Below are 20,349 nucleotides of genomic sequence, written 5' to 3'. Positions count from 1 at the left end.
CATAATATACGCTTTCCAATATGTATTCTATATATACGTACTAGAAAACAACGAAGATGAGTGTGGTTCACTCTCTCTGGCAAAGACTTGAAAAATGCATGATTCTGAGATGCTTGCTGAAAATGTGAAAACCTTGAACCATGCCAAACGAAGAAGTTAATATACCCTAACCTCAAGTTTAGCACACTGATCCAGTTGGAAATTTTGTTCTGGAGCATTTGCAAAGGCACAGATCCAGGGAAACGGGAATCAAATGCAGTAATTCTGCAAGTATGTTCAGGATGAATATAATATTGAGTGTCACCGGGCACCTCACTACCCCCCGCCCCACCCCCGCCTTCTCACCTCCCTCCCTTAGATCCTGCCACTCCCCTCTGCTGGTGCTGGAAGCACTGGGCGAGTGGCTCTCAGAGCTAGAGCGGGCGGGGCGGACACGCTTAGCCTAAGCCCAGGGGCCAGGAGCCCGGAGGGAGGTGGAGGCGAGGCAAGGCAGCAGGCGCTGGGTAGAGCTCAGCGGGAACACAGTTTCCCTCCTGGACCGGTCGAGTCAGACCTCACGTGTAAACCAAGAGAATCAAAGGAAGAGTACGTTACCTGCGGCGCCGGTTGTGCGCAGACCAGATGTGCCGGGAGCTGCAGGTGAGTCACTTGCTCTTCCCTCCCGCCCCCACCTCCTCGCCTCGAGTCCAACAGGTTGGCTCGAGCGCAGCTTCCAGGGGCCCCGTGGGTACACTTCTAGTCTCACCTGGGCGCTGGCCTCGGCTTCTCCCTTTACCGAGGGAGGCCGTCGTTACTATTTAAATTCCTGCCCCAGCCCACGCTTGTTCTATTCCTTGTCTTTTTGCCTTTCCTTCTAAAATGAGAGCTCCGCTGTGCTCAGAACACCTGCTCTCCGGGAAACTTGTAGGGACAGAAATGGCTAAAAGGAAGGGTGCCTCAAAAAAGTGCCTCAACACGAGGTGGACCCTCGACAGGGTGGGAGCTGACAGTGACACTCCTGGTTCTTAGTGACCCACTGGGTCTTCCATAAAAAGTCATCATTAATTATTCTTGTTTCTCAACCAGGAGGTCAGAACCCAAGGGAGACGGGAGAAGAAAATGGAGCGTCAGTGATCATCAGACTAGAATGAGAGTGAATTGGGAGAAAATGGTGCGGCCCCCTCACCCAGAGAACCCTCCCCCACCTGCTCACACCTCCAGCGAACACCCCCGGGGAGGCCTATGAAGCGGCAGTAAAAGAAAAGGGAGGAATATAAATTCTCAAGTTGGAAGGGACCCGGTTACCACTTCCTTCGCTTTCTGAACTTTTTGTTTTGGTCTCCTGCAGGCAGGAGTGAGTCTCGCCATCCCCCTTGCTTGCTTGCTTGCTTGCGTTCAGCTAAGAGTCATCTTCTCTCCTCTTCCTCCTCCTCCGCCCCACATCTCCCTCCTTCCTCCCTTCCCCAACCCCTCCACCCACCAAGTAGCGAGTCATTCAATCTGTACACCTCCTGGGCTGGGAATCGCAATTGCGAAGTTGGGAGGCGGGGTGACAACGTTAGGGAAGGGACAGGGCGACCAGCAGTGTGCACAGGGACTGTGTCGGGCTTGGACCTCACCTGATCCTTTCTCTTAGCGCGACCCTTCCTCTGCTCCCAGTCTCCTCTCTCTGCCACTTGTGCGCTGCTTCCGCGCACTCGCGGCTCCCTAGCGGCAGGAGGAGGAAGGCGCACAGCGGGCGGAGAGAGTGCGCCAGGGAGAGGTAACCCCTTCGGGAGCCCGGGGAATCCCGGCCGCCACCAGGGGCCGTGCCACCGCCCTCGCGGGACCAACGCTTCCGGCGTGTCCCCAACTTTGTGGCGCCCTCAGGCCGCGGCGACTGGGATAGAGATGCCTTCCAGCGGCAGAGCGCTACTGGACTCGCCGCTGGACAGCGGCTCCCTGACCTCCCTGGACTCTAGTGTCTTCTGCAGCGAGGGTGAAGGGGAGCCCTTGGCGCTCGGGGACTGCTTCACGGTCAACGTGGGCGGCAGCCGCTTCGTGCTCTCGCAGCAGGCGCTGTCCTGCTTCCCGCACACGCGCCTTGGCAAGCTGGCCGTGGTGGTGGCTTCCTACCGCCGCCCCGGGGCCCTGGCCGCCGTGCCCAGCCCTCTGGAGCTTTGCGACGATGCCAACCCCGTGGACAACGAGTACTTCTTCGACCGCAGCTCGCAGGCGTTCCGATATGTCCTGCACTACTACCGCACCGGCCGCCTGCATGTCATGGAGCAGCTGTGCGCTCTCTCCTTCCTGCAGGAGATCCAGTACTGGGGCATCGATGAGCTCAGCATCGATTCCTGCTGCAGGGACAGGTACCCCGGAGGCACGCGGCGGCTGGGCGGGGAGGCGGGCGCGGCAGAGAAAGAGAGGAAGGCACAGGTAGATTTCAGGCTTTACGCAAGCTTCGCTGGAGCCAGGCCTAGCAATAAGGTGTGGCCACTTCTGGGCTTACAGGTGGGGTGGGGGTGGGGGACTGGAAAGCATCAACGCCAACTTTTGAATAGAACTTTTCGAATCTCTTTGTTCCCTTTTTTGAGTATGCTAATTTAACGTATAAGGCAAGGGACTTAAGGCCCACAATAAATATTTGGTGACTGAATAAATGAATCACAAAAGCCATGCTCCAAAAATGCATGCATAGGGATAAAAGATTTGGCACGCAGCATTATCATTTATCAAACCTAGAACACTGACTTTGAAAAACTTGAATGGAGAATTGTTTTAAATATAGAAGATAAAAGGTTGGTCCCTTGATTGAATGATTGTGGAACTCTGAGGTTACCTTGCTATTACTACCATTTCTTCATGAATACATGTCCTTTACACACAAAAAAAAGTTCCATCTGCCAAACATCTGTTCTTGCTACCAGAAAATGGGTAATAAAATGTATTAATCCAAAGTAGCTTTACTATGTATAAACTTCTACTAAGAAAGTGTCATTTTAAAAATTATAATCCAGGCCAGTCATGGTGGCTCATGCCTGTAATCCCAGCACTTTGGGAGGCCAAGGAGGGTGGATCACTTGAGGCCAAGAGTTCGAGACCCCCCCTGGACAACATGGCTAAACCCTGTCTCTACTAAAAATACAAAAATTACCTGGGGGTGGTGGCACGTACCTGTAATCCCAGCTACTCAGGAGGCTGGGGCAGGAGAATCGCTTGAACCTGGGAGGCGGAGGCTACAGTAAGCCGAGATCACTCCGCTGCACTCCAGCCTGGGCGACAGAGAGAGACTCCGTCTCAAAAAAAAAAAAAAAAAAAAAAAAAAAAAAAAAAAAAAAAAAATAAATCATCCAAAGGGAGAAATTCTGAATACTGTGGGTAAGACGCAACCTAAGTAAAATATGAATAGACATTTTTCTGCATTTTGTTGAACGAAAAAGTCTGACCTCCCTGTCATGCTGTCATGTTTAATTATCTTATACTTCTGTATTTTAATAAAGTTAGACTAATCACCAAATTGTTTTCTCTAAAAGATACTTCAGAAGAAAAGAGCTGAGTGAAACTTTAGACTTCAAGAAGGACACAGAAGACCAGGAAAGTCAACATGAGAGTGAACAGGACTTCTCCCAAGGACCTTGTCCCACTGTTCGCCAGAAGCTCTGGAATATCCTGGAGAAACCTGGATCTTCCACAGCTGCCCGTATCTTTGGGGTCATCTCCATTATCTTCGTGGTGGTGTCCATCATTAACATGGCCCTGATGTCAGCTGAGTTAAGCTGGCTGGACCTGCAGCTGCTGGAAATCCTGGAGTATGTGTGCATTAGCTGGTTCACCGGGGAGTTTATCCTCCGCTTCCTGTGTGTGCGGGATAGGTGTCGCTTCCTAAGAAAGGTGCCAAACATCATAGACCTCCTTGCCATCTTGCCCTTCTACATCACTCTTCTGGTAGAGAGCCTAAGTGGGAGCCAGACCACGCAGGAGCTGGAGAACGTGGGGCGCATCGTCCAGGTGTTGAGGCTGCTCAGGGCTCTGCGCATGCTAAAGCTGGGCAGACATTCCACAGGTATTCAGATTTCATTGATGCCTTTTAATTTGCCATTGCATGTAAGCATTCGTTATTTGACCACAGTACAAGGAAAATAACGCTGAACTGATATTCAAAATTACCAACTCCCATACTTTACCTGATCATGACCTCTAAGGAGACACTGGGAAGCAAAACCTTGAAGTTGTTATCACAGGTATAGAGAAGTGAGCTCTCCTATACCTCCTCTCCATAAGAGAAATGTTGAGAGAAAATTTGACCATTTGCTAACCTCAGTTTATTTGAAACCATTGCCCAGAAGATATACAAAAATTAAAGGCACTCTGCCTCTTCAAGATTCTAGACAAAACAGGCATAAATGACACATAAAAAGATACACATAAATTATATATATATGATATATAGGGACATAAGCCAATATCTCTTCAGTATCCAAGAAGTGCTTGCCACATATGCTCCTTGGCAGAAGGGAAAGTCGGCCCTTCAGAGCCATCTCTGGCCATGCAGAAAGAGAAATGACTAGGTGCAGGTGGCCTTTCCAAAATTTTCGAAGAAGCAATGAAAATATTTTGCTTTGGGAGAAAGCAAAATAAACTAATTAAATGCTTTATCTAGTATCTGAAGGTTTTCTTGTCCCTAACCTGGGATGCATGAGAGAGGGGAATACAGAAATCCCTTAGTTTTTTGTGTGTCATAGAGCCTTTGAAAATCTAATTAATATTTTCCTAGAAGTGTCTCCATATAACACACACACAAACACATAAGGTACGTGAAAATTATAATCAATACCAGTGAAAATCACAGGAACTGATTAAAAATGATTCTTGCACCCCCAACAGTAGTAGTTATCCGTGGCTGGCCCTGCAGCTGTCAGATGTTCTGGAGTATATGAGTTTCCTTATGACATACCTTAATGAAAATAAGAATCCCCAGGCAAGCTTGTTGAAATACAACTTCTGGCTCCAACCCCCAGAAAGCTTGAGATCAGATCTAGGAGCACACATTTTATAAATAATAAGTTCACCAATGACTCTGATATACGTGGTTCTTGGACCAAACCTTGAGAAACACTGGAGTATGATGCCATATTAATTTTATATATGTTGATACAAATATGTATTAGCACAAACAAATTGGCTAGAGATCACTATCCTTATTTTATTTCCCTAGATATATGCCTGGACTGACCACCTAAAAAAGGTTGATGGTAGTTGTCCTTCCTATAAATTTTGGGTGAAATTAACTTCTGATATGTTTTTCTTCAACATCTCTCTGGTAATTGGAACTTATTATAATGTAATTTTGGTAGTGTATTTTCCTAGCTAGTCTCACATACCAGGAATTTGATAACGGGGTTTCCAACAACTTTTACAAGTACCACTCTTTGTTTTCTGACACAGATAATGGGATGCTTTCTTCAAGTATTTATAAACTCTTCACAAGACTCAATTTAAAAACACCCAGTAAAAACTACATTTTTTTCCAAAAGAAAGGAAAAGGAAAATAACAGTAATTTCCACAATGTCACCTCTTCGAAGATTTTCTCCATTCTAAAATAAGTATAAAGTTTTAGTAAACCCTTAATTATTAAAAAATATATGACTTGCATATTTGACAATTTTGCCTCAACACTACATTTATTAAAATGTAAACATAGATGACCTATTTCTCCATGTATTAATTATAAGTTCAAATTGAGAGATGTTATAGGATAATGGGATTTTGGCCAGACAACTAGGTTTAAATCCTGGCTCTGTAGCTTTCTACTAGATAAGCTATCTCTTTATGCCTCAGCCTCCTCATCTGTATAATGGCAGAACAATTAACATGTCCCTCTTATATCCTTTCTTTTGAGGATTCTCTGAGTTAACAGAGATAACATGCTAGAAATTCCACCCAATTTGTTTTCCTTTACAAAATTGTTTCGAACATTTTGCCTTTAAATTAAAACAGTGTTCCCAGACAAATGCTATGCATCTCCTCATATGTTGTGAATTTATTTAAGGAACATAATTCCATGTAGACACATTAAGGCCAGTTTTTTATAAAAGTAAAGGTATTATAAAGGTATTCTGAAAGATATTCTTTTGAAGTTAAACTTCAAAATACTCAATGATCTTTAAAAATAGCTGGTTAATAATTCGAGAATATCTCAAAATTTGAAGAGCAAAATTCAAAATCCTAAGAGTATGATTAGTATGCTAATGCATTTGAAATAGTCTCTAGTGAGTGAATAAAAACAAAAAATGATTCTAAGAGGTATTGTTTTGGACTTCTGGGGCAATATCATTTTGATATCATGTTGATATAATTTCAAAATATGGACAAATTTTAATAACCACCTCTCTAGTATTAGGGAATAAATCTTATGGTTCATTCAAAGCCTGGTTCCATAATGGGCTTTTCTTTCTTTCTTTTTCTTTCTTTCTTTCTTTCTTTCTTTCTTTCTTTCTTTCTTTCTTTCTTTCTTCTTTCTTTCTTCTTTTTTTCTTTCTTTCTTTCTCTTTCTTTCTTTCTCTCTCTCTCTCTCTCTTTCTTTCTTTCTTTTTTTTCTTTTTTTGAGACGGAATATCATTCTACTGCCCAGGCTGGATTGCAATGGCATGATCTTGGCTCACTGCAACCTTCGCCTCCCAGGTTCAAGTTATTCTCCAGCCTCAGCCTCCCAAGTAACTAGGATTACAGACGCGCACCACCACACTGGGCTGATTTTGGTATTTTTAGTAGAGATAGGGTTTCACCATGTTGTCCAGGCTGGTCTCAAACTCCTGACCTCACGATCTGCCTGCCTCGGCCTCCCAAAGTGCTGAGATTATAGGCGTGAGCCACCGCGCCCGGCCTATAATGGGCTCTTACTCGCCTTAGGCCTAGTGTCTTCAGAGACAGAATTGGACTATCGTGGGTCTGTCTCCCTGGGGTTTAATAAATCCTCAGATCTAGGAATGGAAAAGCAGCCAATGCTTCATAAAGAGTAAATTCTCTAGTGGTTCCATTTCCCATACCTTTTTGCAATGGAGGAATATTCTGTATTCAGGTCTATGTTATTACAGGAAAGCAGAAATTTTATGTACTCAAGGGAGATAATTTCCTACAGCTTTGGTATTAAGGACTAGGGTTTCAGTGGGTGTCTTGGGAGTTCAGACCTTCTCCTGACATACCGCGAGAATGTCCCCTGAATAGACATGTGATGTTCTCATGTCAATTTTATCACCAATGCCTAACTTGCTTCTGCTGCTTCACTTTGTTGCTATGGTGCCCATTGTTTACTTTTTCTGGCTTTCCAGTAATCAGGTTCCTAATTGTGTTAAACTTTACAAGGAAGGCGAGAAAAACAGACACATAAAATACAAGATAACATAAGATTGGCGTTTGAAACAAGTGCTAAAATGATGCATTGAAATGCAGGTGTGACCAAATATGCCCTCCACATGCAACACCACAAAGGCCTCTTATTGTACAGACTAAAGTACAAAACTCCTATCATACCACCCCTGCCTGCCTTCAGTCTTACCTCTCGCCTTCTTTTTAATAGTAGAAGTTCAATAATTCTACAGGTGAATTAATGAATCTAATTATATTTCTCTCTAGCCTTCTCAACCTGGCCCCATCAACTAGACTGTGAACTTCCTGAGCACAAGGATTATGATTTAATCAACTTTGTATCCCCAGAACATTGCCCAGTGCTGGGGACATTTAAGTGTGCAGTGCAGTTTGTGGGTGGGAGAGCAAGGAGGGAGAGGGGAAGGGAGGGAAGGAAGAGAGAGAAGATGGATGCCAATGACTGACAGCATTTGTTCTATTGCAGGATTACGTTCCCTTGGGATGACAATCACCCAGTGTTATGAAGAAGTCGGCCTACTGCTCCTATTTCTATCCGTGGGAATCTCTATATTTTCAACTGTAGAATACTTTGCTGAGCAAAGCATTCCTGACACAACCTTCACAAGTGTCCCTTGTGCATGGTGGTGGGCCACCACCTCTATGACTACTGTGGGATATGGGGACATTAGACCAGACACCACCACAGGCAAAATCGTGGCCTTCATGTGTATATTATCGGGAATTCTTGTCTTGGCCTTGCCTATTGCTATTATTAACGATCGCTTCTCTGCTTGCTACTTCACCTTGAAACTCAAGGAAGCAGCTGTTAGACAGCGTGAAGCCCTAAAGAAGCTTACCAAGAATATAGCCACTGACTCATATATCAGTGTTAACTTGAGAGATGTCTATGCCCGGAGTATCATGGAGATGCTGCGACTGAAAGGCAGAGAAAGAGCAAGTACTAGGAGCAGCGGGGGAGATGATTTCTGGTTTTGAATTAATTTTCAATTTATTTACAAAAGCTATGTACAATTAACTAAAATGATAAAGCAGTGATGTGAATTTCTGTATTCTGATGATGAGTCTCTTCAGAGTACTGCTCATCTTAATTAATTTTTGCTGATACATTGCTTCGTCTACTAGAATATTTCACATCACCTATAACAACTGCACAGTGTTCTGACACATTTGAGTGTCCAAAATAGCCAATTAACACAACCAAATACAACTGGGCCAATATAAACATGTTTGAATTGTCAAATATAAAATAATGTTATTGCAATACATACAAAAAAGTTAAAGATTTTATGTATCACTAATATTACAAGTTTTTTGCACCACTAATTTTTTAAAAATGGAAGGCAAACTGCATAGCCCAAAGAAAGATAAGTAAATATTTAAGAACATATTGAACAACTTTGCTATTTAAAGATTTTATCCAAGTACATAAATTACTCCTTTCTCTATCAGTTAAAGCTATTGAATATAATACTTAGCTTTACAAGAGAAAATCATTACTGATGGGCAGAGATTGTATCCCTATCTTCTTTTTCATGTAAACCACTGGTCACAAGTGAACTGATCTCTGTATTCCATTATTACTATAAGAGGTGGGAATCCCAAAACTGCTTAGATTGCAGTACATGAGTCTACACAAACACTTCAACAATTGCACATCTTCATTCTCCCAACTCAGTGTAATATGTGGAGCATAAAACAGCATTTTTCTTAGTATTTTATGAATATCAGATGGTCTTTAAATGTCTCTTTATGGATGTATTGTTCACGTTATGGCTTTAAAATAATGAATATGTAAAAGTGAGGTAGTGAACATCCTAAATTTCTACACTGAAATTATTAAATAATCTTATTTCATAAAATGGGAAATATATGTTAAATGACATCACTGGATGAACTTGAAGATCTTTTATTTGTTAACAAAAAAAATATTATGAACAGCTTTCTGATTGTTGGGGTAAATAGCAAATGTTCAAACTTTGCAGGCATTTTGACATTTATGATAATAACACAATTCCTAGACATTGTATTATATAATTAAAGCCAAAACCTCTAAAGCTAAGAACTAGCTCATGATTCCCATTATTTTAGTAAACGAGATTCTACAACCTAAGAATAACAAGGAATGCATCACTTTAATACCTACATTTCCAATATAATAGAACCCCCAAGGGGAAGAAAATTGGTTCTTGAGGAAAAAAAATCTTATCACTTCATTTACAAAACACAGATAAGCATATTGAGTATATCTGTGGTATTAACATTTCATGGGGGCGAGATGTTAGGGAAAAAAGCCTAGAAGGCTCTTTGCCAGGGGTGAATGGTGATAAGAAATAAACATTGAGGGCTGCTTTAATATATAGCTATAACGTATTTCATAAACTCTATTTAAGATCCTATTATGCTATGCACTACCAAGAAAGAAAGACGCCAGTCAATTGTAAGATGCCATTAACTGTAAAATGCATCCGGATTTCAGATATGTAAAAATTTAAAATAAGCACCTTAAAATCAATGAAATATCGCATGTACTACCTCCTGTTTTCTGGTATGCATGGTTAAGCTCTGAAAACATTTTCACTGATGGCATGAGTTTTAGATTGCGTGCTAAAGTACTTTAATTCATTTAACTTGTTTCCACTTCTCCTAAATATTATAAAAGGTTCAGGAGATATGAATATTAATAAGATAAATATTTTCCTTCTTACACACATACATGGGTGCTAGATTGTGGCACAGGGCCACTAGTCGTAGTATAAATCCCTTCCACAATCTGAAGGGAAAGTAGAAGTTAGACGCAGAAGGTAAACTTACTCCAGCTTTTCTAGAACTTTCTCTAATAAGAATAGTTACTCTGATCCAGGACTATGCTCTGTATTCATCATGTATTATGCCATTTTATCCTCAAAATATCCCTATTATATAATTACTATTCTTATACTCTTCAAAATACATATTTTATATATTTATTAACTCAACAAATATTTATTAAGGATCTTTGGTGTGCCGGGGACTAGGGAATGTTTCTTAAACAAGACTAGGTCCTGTTTTCTTGTAATTAATATTCTGTTCAAAGGTGTGTGAGGGAAAGACAGCAAAACTGAAGCGTTAAAAGGTATAAACTTGTCTAAATTCACACAGGCTATAGACGGCAGAGCCAGCACTGAACACCAATCTGCCTGACCCTGAAAATGACACTCCTAAAAGTCAAATTGCAGATTTCATTCTTCCCACACAAGCTCTGCATAGAAATTTATTTTTTAAGCAGGCAAGCCAACTTCTTGTGCATGGAGAAGTTCAATATGCCTTAAGTAAAATATCAGCTTATTCTCAGAGGTGGAATGGTGCTTTTAAGAAAAGGCTGTGGTGACACCTTATAGTCATTATTAGATTAAAAATATATTATCTTTAGAGTAAATAGTAGTTGGAAAATAAAAAAATTAAAAACTATGTGTATACTTATGTATATATGTTTTTATCATGGAGGATCCTAAACATCTTCTCTACAAATGTGCTGTTAGCTATATAAATGTTGTCAAGATGTAGGTATTCAGAAAGAAGTTTTAAAATATCATTGCTTACTCAATTTTGCTTTTAAATAAAATATCAGTTTATTTATTCAATGAATGTATATATAAGCAAACCAAACTTCATTTCAGTAAAAAAATCAAGGCAGGAAATCTGCCAATTTTATATTCCATGATTTTAAAACAGTTAACACTTCTTAAACATCTAAGAATTATTGTTATAAAACAATATTTAATTTTTTAAAATATAAAATAATTGAATTATTGTCTTTCTCTAAGCTATTTAGAGAACACTACTTTCTTTGTTTTGGTTTGTTTTTTTGAGAAGGAGTCTCGCTCTGTCGCCCAGGCTGGAGTGCCAGTGGCGTGATCTTGGCTCACTGCAAGCTCCGCCTCTTGGGTTCATGCCATTCTCCTGCGTCAGCCTCCCAAGTAGCTGGGATTACAGGCACCCGCCACCACGCCTGGCTAATTTTTTGTATTTTTACACGGTTTTCACCGTGTTAGCCACTTTCTTTGTTAATTTAACTGTTATTTTAAGTTCAGGGATACATGTGTGGATTTGTTATACAGGTAAACTTGTGTCATGAGAGCTTTTTTGCATGGATTATTTCATCGCCCAGGTATTAAACTTAGTACCCGTCAGTTATTTTTCCTGATTCTCTCCCTCCTCCTACCCAGCACCCTCTGATAGGCCCCAATGTGTGTTGTTTCCCTCTATATGTTCGTGTGTTCTCATCATTTAGCTCCCACTTATAAGTGAGAACATGTGGTATTTGGTTTTCTCTTTCTGCATTAGTTTGCTAAGGATAACAGCCTCCAGCTCCATCCATGTCCCTGCAAATGACATGATCTCATTCTTTCATATAGCTGGATAGTACGTCATGGTGTATACATACATTTTGTTTATCCAGTCTACAATTGATGGGCATTTAGGTTTATTCCATGTCTTTGCTACTGTGAATAATGCTGCAATGAACATACGTGTGCATGTATCTTTATAATAAAACAATTTATATCCCTTGGGTATATACCCATTAATGGGATTGCTGGATCCAATGGTATTTTTGTTTTTAGGTCTTTGAGGAATTGCCACACTCTCACATGGTTGAACTAATTTACACTCCCAGTAACAGTGTATATGCATTTCAATTGCTCCACAACTTCCCCAGCATCTGCATTTATTTTTTATTTTTTTTTACTTTTTAGTAATAGCCATTCTGACTAGTGTGAGATGGCATCTCACTGTGGTTTTGATTTGCATTTCTCTAATGATCAGTGATATTGAGGCTTTTTTTCATATCATTGTTGGCTGCATGTATGTTTTCTTTTGAAAAGTGTCTGTTCATATCCTTTGCCTACTTTTTAATGGGATTATTTGTTTTTTTCTTGAAAATTTGTTCAAGTTTCTTATAGATGCTGGAATATTAGACCTTTGTAGATGTATAGTTTGCAAATATTTTCCCCCAATCTGTAAGTTGTCTGTTCACTCTGTTGATAGGTTCCTTTGCTCTGACAAAGCTCTAGAGTTTAATTAGATCCCATTTGTCAATTTTTGCTTTTGTTGCAACCACCTTTTGTGTCTTCATCATGAAATCTTTGCCTGTTGGAAAACACCACTTTCAGACATTTAAATGCATATAGGCAATGCTTAAGTACCTAAAAATGCAATTTTAAGAAATTACTGAAGTATCTCTATTAAGAGTGACATATTCATATTTTATTTTATGTATATATTATTTCTATAACATACAAGAAATTATTGCATTTATCATTTTAATGCAATGTAGTATCAACTATAATGGATTAGATGCACAAATAACTGAGGTAGGAATCTCAGTTCTGTGTTTTAATGTGGAATTCTTATGCTTATTAAAATATTTGGATTAGCTGTTGCAGAAAATACATATGCTGACCCAATTTATCTAAGCAAAACATTGTCATTGGATAAGCTTACTACTTTGAGAAATATTTTTATTGATACATTATGTTAACAAGAAAAGTCTCTTCTTTTGAAATATTAGCCATTAATAACTGTCTTATGAATCCTTCAATTCAGATCCAACAAGATATTGGATAGCAGGCAAATGATATGTTCTGATGATTTCATGATTTTTCTTTGCAAAGCATCACCACCCCAGAACTCTCTCCAAGCCATACTCATATAAGGAAGACAAATGTCACACAGGGAGAGCTTTACTCATCAACAGGCAGTTGCTTACATGGTACATTTTTAGGAATGATAGGAAAACCTGGATACTCACCATCCTTATGTTCTCACTGTGCTTATATTATATTATATTGTATTGTATTATATTATAATCACTCCCTTGCTTGCCCTCCCAACTCTAGTACCCCTTTCTTCCTTCCTGGTATTAAATTGGCAATACCCTGACCCTAATTAAATTCAATCCAATGCCTTCTTGTGCCTGCCCTTGTAGAGCAGATCATGCCCTACGGAGAAAAACACAATGCCTGCAGACTGCTCTCACTTTACATTCATGCCTACAATCCCAAATGGGTTCTTAAAGCTTCCAGGCAACCTCATACAGCAATTCCTGAGTCCATTCACTCTCTGGAGACAAGTAAAAACCTCTAACACCTCCCTTGGATTCCGCTTTTACTCAGAAAATAGAATCAGAAGGGATTTTTTTAAAAAGAGTCATCACCCACATTTATCCACCTACCTCCATCTGTGCCTATTAACTCTGCCTTTCCTCACTTTACGAGGGTTGGATCGTCCATCCACACTTTATCTCCGACTCCAGGACGTTGCTACAGAGAGCTTTTCCCCTCTTCTTACTATGTTATCAAATTTTCCGCTCCCTACTTCCTGTCAGCACACAAACATTTTTTTCCCATCTTAAAATTTCAAAAAAAAAAACAAGCCGTCAAAATTCCTTGAATCTATTTCATCCTCTTGAAAACATAGAATTCTCTTCTCTTTTTTATGGCAAAACTCTTTGACAGCAGTATCCATACTCACTCTCTCCCTTGGTGTATTCACTGTTTATCTTCTCATTCTTTCTGGAAAATTCACATAAGTCTACCACCCCTACAACTCCCGTAAAACTTTTCCTTAAGGTCAGCAGTGAGTCCATCATTGCCAAATCCAATCATTTCTTAGAACTCATATTGCCAGATTCATCAACAGCATTTTGCAAGATTAATTACAGATTCTTCCTTAAAACACTTCCTTTACTTGACTTCCAGCCCTTCATGCCTTCCTAATTTAATCCCCACTTCACTGTTCAGTCATCTTTTCTAATTGAGGTCATAAATCAGAGCTTAATCATCAGTCCTCTTCTATGCTTCCTTTATTCTGCTCCCTTGACAAAAATCATCTGATTTCATGGCTTACGTATCATTGATTCTTGGTCAATTCCCAAATTCCTACACCCAGATTAGAACTTTCCTCTCACTTACTGTATTTCCAGATTTGTGAACTAACTGCCTATTCAAAAGATGTCTAATAAACATCTCACAATTTACACATCCAATATCAAATTATTTATCTTTTCCCCAAACTCTAAGTTCAAGTCCTCTGAGAAGCAGACGCCAAGACAGGTGATTTTTACAATATTGATTATGTACAAGATATTTACTTGGGGAAAAATGCTTATGAATAATAAAGAGAAGGAATCTAGAGAAGGTGGGAAGAATCTTCAGACCACGATGCAGGTCTGACAGCTAATGAAGAAGAGGGAGAAGGAGGACAATTGGGGGGGGGGGGAAGGCACTGATTACATCCCATTCCTAAGAAACTTCAGCCAGTTTGATGGAGAATACTTGAGAAAAAGTAGCCCATTAAGGAGTCCTACTTTTTTTAGAAATGGGACTATTGGCATATTTTGGAGATATTACAGGTTAATTTCCAGACCACCCACAATAAAGTGATTATCACAATAAAGCGAGTCACACAAATTGTTTTGATTTTCCATTGCATATATAATTGTGTTTACACTATATTATAGCATATTAAGTGTGCAATAGCTCTAGGTCTAAAAAACAATGTATTGACAATTTAAAAATACTTTATTGCTAAGAAATGCTAATAATCATCTGAACCTCAGCAAGTTGTAATCTTTTTACTGATAAAAGGTCTTGCTTTAATATTGATGACTGCTGACTGATTAGGGTGGTGGTTACTGAAGCTTGGGGTGGCTGTGGCTATTTCTTTAAATAAGAAAACAATGAAGTATGTACATCGATAATTGACATTTTCTTTCACAAAGAATTCTCCATAGCATGAAATACTGTGTGATAGCATTTTACCCACAGTAGATCTTCTTTCAAAATTTGAGTTAATCCCCTCAAACCCTGCTGCTGCTTTATCCTATATCTTTGTAATATTCTGAATCATTTGTTGTCATTTCAACAATATTCAGAGCATCTTTGCCAAGAGTAAATTACATCTCAAGAAACCACTTTCTTTGCTTCTCATCCATTAGAAGCAACTCCTCATCAATTCAAGCTGTGTCATGAGATTGCAGCAACTCAGTCACATCTTCAGATATCACTTCTAATTTGAATTCTCCAGCTATTTCCACCCCATCTACAGTTAGTTCCTCCACTAAAATCTTGAACCCCTTAAAGTCATCTATTAGGTTTTGAATCAACTTCTTCCAGTCTCCCATTAAAATTGATAGTTTGACCTCCTCCTATGAATCACAAATGTTCTTAGTGGCATCTAAAGTTGTGAATTTTTTCTAGAAGGTTTTCAAATTACTTTGCTCAGACCCATTAGAGGAATTACTATAACAGCTATAATCTTATAAAATGTATTTCTAAAGTAATAAGACTTGAAAGTTAAAATTACTCCGTGATCCATGGGATATAGAATGAGTGTTGTGTTAGCAAGAATAAAAACAACATTAAACTCTTTGTACATCTCCAGCAGAGTTCTTGGGTGACTAGATGCATTGTTAATGAGAAATAATATTTTGAAAGGATTTTTTTTTCCTGAGCAGTGGGTCTCAAGAGTGGGCTTAAAATATTCAGTAAGCCATGCTACAAGCAGACATGTTGTCATCCAGGCTTTTTTGTTTCACTTATAAAGCACGGCAAGAATAAATACAGCGTAATTCTTAAGGGCCCTACAATTTTTCATATGGTAAATATGTACTGGCTTCGACTGAAGATCATCAGCTACATTCACTTCTAAAAAGACAGACTGTTTTAAGAAGCTTTGAAGGCAGGCATTAATTTATCCTCTTTAGCTATGAAAGTCCTAGATAGCATCTTTTTCCAATGCATGCCTATTTCACATATATTGAAAATCTATTGTTTAGTGTAGCTACTTTCATCAATTATCTTCGCTAGACCTTCTAGATAATTACTGCAGCTTCTATATCAGCACTTGATGCTTCACCTTCAACTTTTATATTAAAGTTTTTAAAGTTTCTGGAGATAGTTTTTTTCCTTAAACCTCATCAGGCAAACTCTGTTAGCTTCAAATTCTTCTTCTGCAGCTTCCTCACCTTTCTCAGCCTTCATAGAATTGAAAAGAGGGAGAGCCTTGCACTGGATTAGGCTCTGGCTTAAGGGAATGTTGTGGCTGGTTTGATCTACCTAGACCACTAAAAGTTTCTCTGTATCATCAATAGGCTGTTTAACTTTCTTATCATGTGTGTGTTCACAGGGATATAATTTTTAATTTCCTTCAATAGTTTTTTCTTCACGTTCACAACTGGCTAACTTTTTGGCACACAAGGCCTAGCTATCAGCCCATCACAGCTTTTAACATGCCTTCTTCATTAAACTTAATCATCTCTAGCTTTTGACTTAAAGTGAGAGATGAACACTTAGAGAGGCCCTTTTAGGGTTATTAATTGACCTAATTTTAATATTGTCATTTCCTCAGGCCTAAGGAGAAGAACGGCTGGTCGGTGGAGCAGTCAGAACACACACATTTATTAAGTTTGCCATCTTATATGGATGAGGTCTGTGGAACCTCAAAACAATTACAATAATAACATCAAAAGTCACTTATCAGAGATCACTGTATTAGATATAATAATAATTTAAAAAATTGAAATATCGTGAGAGTTACCAAAATTGGACACTGAGACCTGATGTGATCACATGCTGCTGACATATCAATAAAGCAAAGTGCAATAAAATGAGGTATGCCTCTACATTAATACTCCAAATGTCTACAGCTCAGGCCATCAGTCAATTATACTTCATTCAGGAGGAGATACGAAAAGTATCTTTTTATTGCCACCACAGGTAATCCATAGAGCTAATGCAGGTTCAGAAGTAGCCCCACCATGAATCCCATGGCCTCTTCTGAGAGGAAACTTAGTAAAAGAGCTTGTGAAATAAACTAGAGCCCTCACTGTTGCAGTTAGTCTCTGGACAGCAGCTTGTGGTCATTTGCTCCTTCTTCCACTGTCCACAGTACCCCATCAAAGCACATAATTGCTTCCACTATACCCCAGCTTCCTAAAAAAGTTATAAAGAAAATTTTAGCCTGCCATTATTAACCTCAGAGAATAATTTTACATGCTAGAACACACTTTTTATTGTGTACTAAAGCACAGCATAGGTTTCCTGCACAAAATTGTCATTGTCATGCTATTTACCTTTATTATTGAACAAAGAAATGGCATGAGTAAAGGTATTTCAGGGGGAGATTTTACAACCATCTAAATCTCATTTTTTTCTTTTCTAAACTAGTAACATCTCACCCAGAGAAATACAGTTTTAATGGACACTATTAATAGTCCAATGACTGAAAAATAATTTCATGTTTACAAATTAACTTCCGTAAGGCCATTGAGATTAATAAATATATTCACTTTCAATAGCATGATGCAGCTTAATTGATTAACTTATGGATTTCCTTGTCAAGTTAATTGGCAATTCTTCCAATTACATGAAACCTTGCTTTACCTTCTTTAGAAAACTATGGTCTAAGAGGTTTGGTAAATAAAAAAGTTAATTTTAATGCATACACTTTCTACATTATTCTGTTGCCCAATACCCAAATTGTTTCAAAGAAGTACTAATTGAACTAAAGAAGATTTGAGAAGTCAGGAATGTGCATGTAAACATACCCAGCACAAGAGAAATTAAAAGTTTTGGTAACAAATGGAATTTTAAAATTATAGTAGGGAAAATGTCCCTTGACACAGTCATCTCAAACTTCACACTGGATATTTAGATAGAATTTCAGTCATCTACCTAAGTAAGAAAATCAAGTCTTTCTTAACAAGTAATTTAAGTTTCTCTAAACCAGAACGATTTTTCTGAAACCCTGCCTTTATACACGTCTCTGCTGTACAGAAAATGTTTTAGCTTAAGTGGTCTATAATTATTGTCAACTAATTCTAAATGGTACATGTGAAAATAAAAGACAGTTACAGTTGCCATGGAAACTACACTTCGTAGGAAATTTATTTCAACAAGTCTTGCTTCTAAAATTAAAAAAAAAAAACATTTACAAACAATAGTACAACTCTGACCACAAGCTGTCAGGAAAAGAAAAAAAATGAATGAAAAATGTAAAAATAAAGTAATTCTTCCACTATTAGCTGAACTCACAGCTTCTTTCCTCATATAAGCTTTATTATTTATTTAGTTTTCTTTAAGATTTTAACCACAGAAAGTAACTACTCCCTGAAAAAAACCTCTAAGTATAACAGTACAATTTGTTATATAATTTTAATGATAGAATAGCTAATTTTGTGATAATTTTAATAAAAGTATTATCAAAAGATATTTAACAAATCCTTTTAATTTAGTATGCCTCAACTCTCCCTTTTCAATAAAATATCCTATATTATTTTTTACACAGGCTAATAAAATATGCTAAGGAAATAACCTAAATAAACCAGTTTGTTTGATTTCAAAATCTGCAATCCATGGACAAATAGGTCCTATCTCTTCACTAAGCATCTATCTTCTTATATTGTAAATAAATCTTCAGAGAACTTTCAGCAAGTGTATCTTATAATTCAGTTAGAAAAATCATTTCTCACATGCTGACATTTATCTTCCAGAACTGTTCTTCAGAGCACAGAGCAAGACTTTTTCTTTTAATTTTATATGACGCCCTTTTAAGAACATTGTGTATGTTCAAAGAGAGGGGCTAGTTAATTGGTATAGATATGAATAAGATAATACATGATCTACAAAAAAAAGAATTATGGCATAATGTGTCCAATTCATATTAGAACTGGCAAGGACAGTATAATAACAGTCTTTTTCTATCTTCTTTTAAATTTCGAAGAAAAATTTTGTAGATCAAAGAATGTATAATGAAATGAAGCAATCATACGTATTGGAGTCATATAAAAGTAGTTTTTATAAAACAAACACTGGAGCTGTTTTGATACCTGTATAGTAAAGGTATAATTCTGTGTTATTTTAATAATAAAGAAAAGTTCCTATTAGAAGTAATTACATGGCTTTTACTCCAAGATTTGGAAACAGCTTGAATTATTTTAGCATACACAGCATGTTATTTTTAAAACTGTAAATCAAAAGCAATTAATGGGCTATAAGATATATTTGAGTTGTGACTACTGCTTTTAAAAAATGGAGCTGAAATAAAATGGAATGGGTAGAATAGAGCAGAATAGCATAGAATGGGATAGAATGGGATGGAATAAGCTGTATAGCATAGCATAGTATAGCATAACATACAATAGAAGATATCAATTTGCACCTCACAACTTCTAAGCAAAAATTGCACACATTGCAAAAAGCATTGTAGTAAGTTTGTGAAGGGATTTGGAAAGGGACAGGAAGGGGATGTGCTCAAAGCACGTATTGGCTAGGAGGGGATAACTTGATCTTATTTATTGATTATATGGTATATGATTTTGACTGTCATTATAACTGGGGTGTTCAGATTTCACAGTTCAATTTTATGTCAACATATTGCAGTGGGTTCTGAGGTAGGATAAGTAAATTTAACCTGCTATTGGCCAAAAAAAAAAAAAAAGGATATCTGATACAACAGTCTTTATATTTATGGTAATAGAAATATGTTAATTTAATTGAAACAAATTACCCATAAAATAGATTGCTTTATTATCCTAAACAATTATAATGAGACTTACAATTTCTGATTCAGCATGTAAGGAGCTTGGAAGTCACCACTGTGCCCCAACAACAAATAAAAAGCTGAATGTACAGAAAAATCAACAACTCTCCTTGCATTTGTAAGAGAGGCAAGGACATAGGGCTAACTGCTGCTCCCAAAATTGAAGAGACAGGCAAAAACAGGCAGTCACATCCTAGTGGGGCAAAGACTCATCAGTGGAAACTACTGCAGGAAACAGTCCTGGGGTAGGAAAATCTGAACTGTAATTGATAAATTGCTGAAGACTCAATGTGGACACATCTGAGTAGGGGGAGGGGAGAGGGATAGCATTAGGAGATATACTTAATGTAAATGACCAGTTAATGGGTGCAGCACACCAACATGGCACATGTATACTTATGTAACAAACCTGCAAGTTGTGC

General features: G+C 38.4%; 1 protein-coding gene across 2 annotated transcripts; it reads left to right on the top strand.

Annotated features, from left to right (window-relative positions):
- The first annotated feature begins 415 nt into the window (after positions 1–415).
- KCNV1 (potassium voltage-gated channel modifier subfamily V member 1) lies at positions 416–12,770 on the top strand. 2 transcript variants are annotated; one of them, XM_030795140.1, is made up of 4 exons: positions 416–639; positions 1,066–2,330; positions 3,495–4,024; positions 7,812–12,770. In XM_030795140.1, the coding sequence occupies exons 2-4, from the start codon at positions 1,870–1,872 to the stop codon at positions 8,321–8,323; spliced, it is 1,503 nt and encodes a 500-aa protein (XP_030651000.1). In that variant the 5' UTR covers positions 416–639; positions 1,066–1,869; the 3' UTR covers positions 8,324–12,770. The 2 variants fall into 2 exon arrangements, with proteins under 2 accessions (XP_030651000.1, XP_003256180.1); XM_003256132.3 differs by lacking the exon at positions 416–639 and having other exon boundaries at positions 975–2,330.
- The last annotated feature ends 7,579 nt before the right edge of the window (positions 12,771–20,349 follow it).

The sequence above is a fragment of the Nomascus leucogenys genome, chromosome 16 (assembly GCF_006542625.1).
Source record: "Nomascus leucogenys isolate Asia chromosome 16, Asia_NLE_v1, whole genome shotgun sequence".
Classification (NCBI taxonomy): domain Eukaryota; kingdom Metazoa; phylum Chordata; class Mammalia; order Primates; family Hylobatidae; genus Nomascus; species Nomascus leucogenys.
This window is presented reverse-complemented; position numbering and strand designations above follow the sequence as displayed.